Source organism: Solanum tuberosum, unplaced genomic scaffold, assembly GCF_000226075.1.
Source record: "Solanum tuberosum cultivar DM 1-3 516 R44 unplaced genomic scaffold, SolTub_3.0 scf00418, whole genome shotgun sequence".
NCBI classification, from domain to species: Eukaryota; Viridiplantae; Streptophyta; class Magnoliopsida; order Solanales; family Solanaceae; genus Solanum; species Solanum tuberosum.
Window position 1 is genome coordinate 366,513 of NW_006239337.1, and position 5,945 is coordinate 372,457.

The window sequence follows — 5,945 nt, forward strand, 5'->3', positions numbered from 1 at the left end:
TGTCTCAACCCATTTGGACACATAGTCCAGTGCCACCAATATGTACTTCTTCCCATAGGAGCTCATAAATGGGCCCATGAAATCGACTCCCCACACATCAAACAATTCCACCTCCAGAATAGGTGTCATGGGTAACTTATGACGCCGAGAGATGGCTCATTGCCGCTAGTACACATCACAACTCCTTACTATGTCCATCGCATCCTGATGAATTATGGGCCAGTCCAGTAGTACCCACATTGCAGTATCTTGTGGGTTGTCTGAGCACCTCCATGATGGCCACCTACTGGAGAGGAGTGACATGCCTCTAGAATGGGCAACATCTCTGCTTCAGGGATGCATCGCCTAATGATATTGTCAGCACATACTTTGTACAAATAAGGTTCATCCCAGAAATACTTACCTACATCATGTAGGAACCTCTTCCTTTGCTGAAATGTCAGCCCCTCAGGCATCAAATCACTAACAAGAAAGTTAGCAAAATCAGCAAACCAAGGAATGAGATCAAGAGTAGAGGCTAATACCTGCTCATCCAGGAATGAATCATTTATTTCAAGCTCGAGTTCCTCTTTCTTTTCAGCCTCCAACCTAGACAGGTGATCAACCACCTGGTTATCACAACCTTTCCTATCCTTAACCTAAAAATCAAACTCCTGAAGAAGTAACACCCATCTGATCAACCTTGGATTGGCATATTTCTTTGGCATGAGGTATCTCAAAGCTACATGATCCGTATTGACTATCACTCTAGTACCTAGCAAGTAAGCTATGAAATTCTCAAAAGCATACACCACCGCCAGTAGTTCCTATTCAGTAACTGTGTAGTTTCGCTGGGCTCCATTTAGTGACTTACTAGCATAGTAAATCAGATGAAACATCTTGTTGCGCTTCTGCCCCAATACAACTCCTAAAGCAATACAATTAGCATCACATATTACCTCAAATGGCTCAGCCCAATCTGGGCCAATGATCATTGGGGCAAAAATCAGCTTCTCCTTTAGGCATTCAAAGGCTTTGAGACATGCCTCATCAAAAAAAAAATTCACCTCCTTCTCCAAAAGCTTGCACATTGGGTGTGCAATTTTTGAGAAATCCTTGATGAAACGCCTATAGAATCCAGCAAGTACTAAGAAACTTCGAACACCCTTCACACAGATAGGCGGAGACCACTTTTCAATAACCTCAATTTTGGCCTTGTCGACCTCTAATCCCTTTTGTGACACCTTGTGCCCAAGGACTATGCCTACCTTAACCATGAAATGGCACTTCTCCAGTTCAGCACTTGATTAGCCTCATCACATATTTGTAGGGTGCTGCTAAGATTAAACAAACAGTCATCAAAGGTGTCACCTACCACTGAAAAGTCATCCATGAAGACCTCCAGAGTGTCCTCCACCATGTCCGAGAAGATAGACATCATACACCTCTGGAAAGTTGTTGGTGCATTACAGTGTCCAAATGGCATGCGTTTAAATGCAAAGGTGCCATAAGGACATGTAAAGGTGGTCTTTTCCTGATCTTCAGGAGCAATTGATTTCTGGTTGTAGCTAGAGTATCCATCTAAGAAATACTACTACCCTTTTCCAGCCAACATGTCAAACATCTGGTCGATGAATGGCATCAGGGCGTGATCCTTCAAGATCCACTTGTTCAACTTATTGTAGTCCATGCACACTCTCCATCCAGTGACTAGTCTTTGTGGGACCAACTCATTCTTTGTGTTTGCAACCACAGTCATACCACCTTTTTTGGGAACACATTGCACTAGGCTAACCTAGTGACTATCAGAAATCGGGTATACCACCCCAGCATCTAACCACTTGATGATCTTCTTTTTAAGCAGCTCTTGCATAGGTGGGTTTAACCTCCACTAGTGTTCAATGCTTGGTCTGCAGTCTTCCTCAAGTTGGATCTTATGGGTGCATATACTCGGAGGTATCCTGATGATGTCAGCAATGGTCCACTCAATAGCTCTCTTGTACCTTATCAACACTTTGATCACAGCTTGAACCTATTCATCATTCAAATCTGCAGCCAAAATCACATGTAAAGTGTTGTTAGTCCCAAAAATACATACCTCAGGTGACTGGGTAACTGTTTCAGTTCCAGCACAGGTGGCTCCTCAATAGATGGTTTTGCTGGAGGACTTGGCCTATTTTTCAAATCCAAGTCCAGTTTCTTTGGAGCATAAGCGTGTGCTCCCATTACCTGCAAAGCATTCACGGTCTCTACATAGTCAGACCGAAAATCAGCTTCAAAGTTCATCAAAACGGCTGTTAATGTTTCAACAGCCAGCCTTTCCTCAATGGTTGCTCCAATCTCTTCTTCATCAAAAACCTCTATCGCTGACACCACATTCATGTCATGTGGTTATTTCATTGACCTGTAAATATCAAACTTTACCTTTTCTTTGTTGAGTCTGAATTACAGTTCTCCTTTCTCAACATCTACCAATGCTCATCCTGTGGCCAGAAATGGTCTTCCCAAAATAATGGGAACCTTAAAATCCACTTCATATTCCAAGATTATGAAGTTTGCCAGAAAGATGAACGTGTCCACCTTTACGAGTACATCACATAGGATGGCCACAGGTTGCTTCAATGACCTACCTGCCATCATTGTAACCCCAATTGCTTGTAGATGGCCAGCAGCATCAAGTTTATACTGGCTCCTAAATCACACAAGGCCTTTGCAAATTCGATTAATCTGATGGTGCACGGTATGGTGAATGCACCCGGATCCTCCTTCTTTTGTGCCAGAGACCCGGTAGCAATAGCACTACAGTGCTGAACATTATCAGTCAAATCAATACTTATAGCTCTTTTCTTTGTGACCAAGTCTTTCATGAACTTGGCATATCTTGGCATCTGCTTTAGTTCTTCCACCAGTGGGATATTCACTGTTAGCTATCTCAGCATGGTGATTAATTTTGTGAATTTCCCATCCTCAGCTTTCTTTTTAAGCCTTTGAGGGAAAGAAGGAGGTGGTCTTGGGATCTGATGTAAAGGCATAGTTCCCTCAACCTCTTTTTCTTTTTGCTCCTGCTGGTTTTGCTATTGGTTGAGCATCCTCCAATTCATCTACTTGTTCAGCTTCATCCTCTTCTCTTCCACCTTGCTCCAACACCTGCTCATGTTTAGTACCTACATAAATTGGGTCATTAAGAATCTTACCACTCCTGCGGGCGATAGCCATGCAATGCCCATCCATCTTAGGATTTTGGATCGTGTCACTTGGTAGTGACCCATTCTTCCTCTGATTTAATGAGGCTGAAAGTTGCCCCAACTGCTGCTCACTTTGCTTGATGGAGGTGGTGTGAGAGTCTACCAGTTGACTCATACTGGAGAAATCACCTTTCATCTCCTTCACTCCTGCATCAGTTGATTCAATCTTTTAGAGCACCTTGGCCAACATGGCTTCCAATTTAGACCCACTGGAACTACCACTTACCCGGTCTCTATTACCTGGGGACACATACACACCACTTCGATCATTTATGTACCTATCTCTGTTTTGCCATTTTCCCTGCTCTCTGTTTGCTGGCCTATCATATTGTCCTTCTCTAGAGTAGTTCCGACCTGCGTTTCTAGAGTTGTAACCCTAGTTTCTTAAGTTAAATTTTTGAAAACCTCCTTGGTTGCCCAGGTAATTAGCCTTCTCATCTAGATCGATATCCTAATCTTCATACCTGTTTAGCTGTCCCACAGCATTTACCTTTTTAGACTTTGAAATAATATGCTTCGTGAGTAGATCTATTTGGGTCCTCATGTGTGCCATGTCCTTATCCCTTTCTTCTTCCCTTTTCCTTTGTTCAGCTGAATGTTCAAAAGTGTACCCAAGATCTCCTACTTTTGCATCCATAGTGCCCTGTTATTCTTCAACACCTCGTCCATCAGTTGCATGCTCTCTGAGAATGGCTTCCTCATAAATGATCCTCCACATACTGCATCAGCAACAAGTTTAGTAACATAATTCAAAGATCTATAGAAAGCTTGTTTTAGATGTCTCAGTGAGACCATGATTTAGGCATTTCTTCAGCTTTTGGCTGAATCTCCACCAAGTGGCATGCATCACTTCTCCTGGTAGCTGCTTATGGGCACTTATCTCGTCCTTCATTTGCAGCTCTTTTGATTCCGAAAAGAATCGTTCTAGGAAAGCTTCCTTCAACTCAGTCCAAGTCTTGATTGAGTCATCCGACATCTCATTCAACTAGTTGGTTGCCTCTCCAGTAAGAGACAATGGAAACAGCCTCAATCTCATCGTTGTTTGGCTAACTCCAAGAATTTCTTATGATTTGCAAATCGCCACAAAGTTCATCAGATGTTGATTAGCATCATCACCAGCTTCACCCATGAATATACCTTTCAGATTCAGTAATTGAATCATAGTGCTGGTTATTTTGAATTTCACACCTAGAGGTAGTGCAGGTAACACTATCACTCATGTGGCTCCTGCTCCATCTATGTCTAAGTCATTCTCTTCATACATCATGTGAGTTGGATGATGTGTTCCACCCATTGGAGCTATTGGTTAGCGTGGAGAGGAATTATTTCATCCACTTCTATGTTTTCTTCCACCACCCTAGGCGGGTTATTTACAGCATTCTGATGCATACCTCTTGCAGCGGTTTTAGCTTCCAGTCCCAGTCTTTGCCTCTGAGCCTCAAGTTCTTTTACATTCACCATTTTACGAAGTGTGTTCCGAAGTTCTAGGTCGTATGGGATCAATGTGGCTCCCTTATTTCTAGTATTTGGCATACACTGTTGAACTCACCTGGAAGAGAAACAGACAAAGAACAGGACGTAAAATTAGGAAAGATAACTACAACTAGAATAAAAGCTAGTAAAACACTTCTGAATTGAAATTCGCCGGCAGCGGTGCCAAAATTTGATACGTCCAAACTTACACCTCAATTAAGAGATATAAACGGTCGAAATCAATTGATAGAACTTCTTTAGAGAAATGATTTCACTGTCGCGTTTACTCAAATGTCGTTATTATTTCCTAAAGAAACAGTTATGGAAAGTAAAATCGGTTTAGTTGTGATGTTCTAGTAACTAAAATTGGTAATGAAATCCAGATTAACAATTACAGAGTTTTAAGTTCTAAAGTTGTTTCGATGATTAAATGAAACTAGGATTGTGTTCCCCATAACGTTACATCTAATGTTCTTCTGTAATTGAGTTTCAGGCAATTTATTTCTACAAAATACATACGATTTAAATATATCTGATACTTCTCAGTCTAAATAGATAATTTTCACTCAAGTCCTCTCGGTCCCAGAGTGTTACTAGTTGTACCCTCGTTTACAATAGTGTTAAAGTTCTTTTCTCTCGAACTCAAACTTTGACTCCATTTCTTCCTGTTAATTTAGCTTTTTCCTACTTATCATTTTCTCTCGAACAAATGACAGACATGCTCACTCCAATGCGTGCACTCATTAGAATACATGAATAACGAAAGCTAAATTATAATTTGAAACTATAAATCACCTATCACTCGCTTTACGGAATTACACTTCGATTTACTCCATAGATCCCACAATCCAAGTTGTGGTATCTAGCCACTCATGATTTCACGTAAGCATTTAGAAGAATATAATTAAAACATGACGAGAAAAATACTACGAAGATAAGTAAATTGATATGTACTTTGATAATTCAAGAATAAAAAATTCAACTTCCAAACTTAATTCAATATTAATCTTCAAAACCAAAAGTTAAGAATAATGAAACCCGTTCGTCGTTCAAGGTAAGATGAGATAAAAACTAAAAAACGACCTAATTAATTTAAACAAAAGTGTTTTAAAAAGAGTCCTACTCGAAGTAGGACTGAACTGTCGGACACTTCACGACAACTTCTACGACCCGTCAAGGGCTTCACGGTTCGTTAAGCCACTCATGGTCTTTACTTGGCACTTCTGCCACTTTAGATCTTCAAGGTCA

At 40.9% G+C, this 5,945-nt stretch overlaps 1 protein-coding gene across 1 annotated transcript; it reads right to left on the reverse strand.

Annotated features, from left to right (window-relative positions):
- Nucleotides 1-212: 212 nt before the first annotated feature.
- LOC107057967 (uncharacterized) lies at nucleotides 213-3,861 on the reverse strand. The gene is made up of 9 exons (XM_015303151.1): nucleotides 3,689-3,861; nucleotides 3,465-3,586; nucleotides 3,024-3,371; nucleotides 2,764-2,878; nucleotides 2,610-2,671; nucleotides 2,078-2,345; nucleotides 1,355-1,547; nucleotides 819-1,247; nucleotides 213-638 (listed from the first exon to the last, which is right to left on the reverse strand). The coding sequence occupies exons 1-9, from the start codon at nucleotides 3,859-3,861 to the stop codon at nucleotides 213-215; spliced, it is 2,136 nt and encodes a 711-aa protein (XP_015158637.1).
- Nucleotides 3,862-5,945: the final 2,084 nt, after the last annotated feature.

Excerpts from the sequence above, each read along its gene's own strand:
- LOC107057967 (XM_015303151.1), bottom strand. The coding sequence starts at position 3,861 with ATGGATGCAAAAGTAGGAGATCTTGGGTACACTTTTGAACATTCAGCT. Across the intron at positions 2,879-3,023 it reads AGGAGCAAAAAGAAAAAGAG|AACTAAAGCAGATGCCAAGA; the intron begins GTTGAGGGAACT and ends CACTGGTGGAAG. Across the intron at positions 2,346-2,609 it reads TGGGGTTACAATGATGGCAG|CGATAGAGGTTTTTGATGAA; the intron begins GTAGGTCATTGA and ends ATGTGGTGTCAG.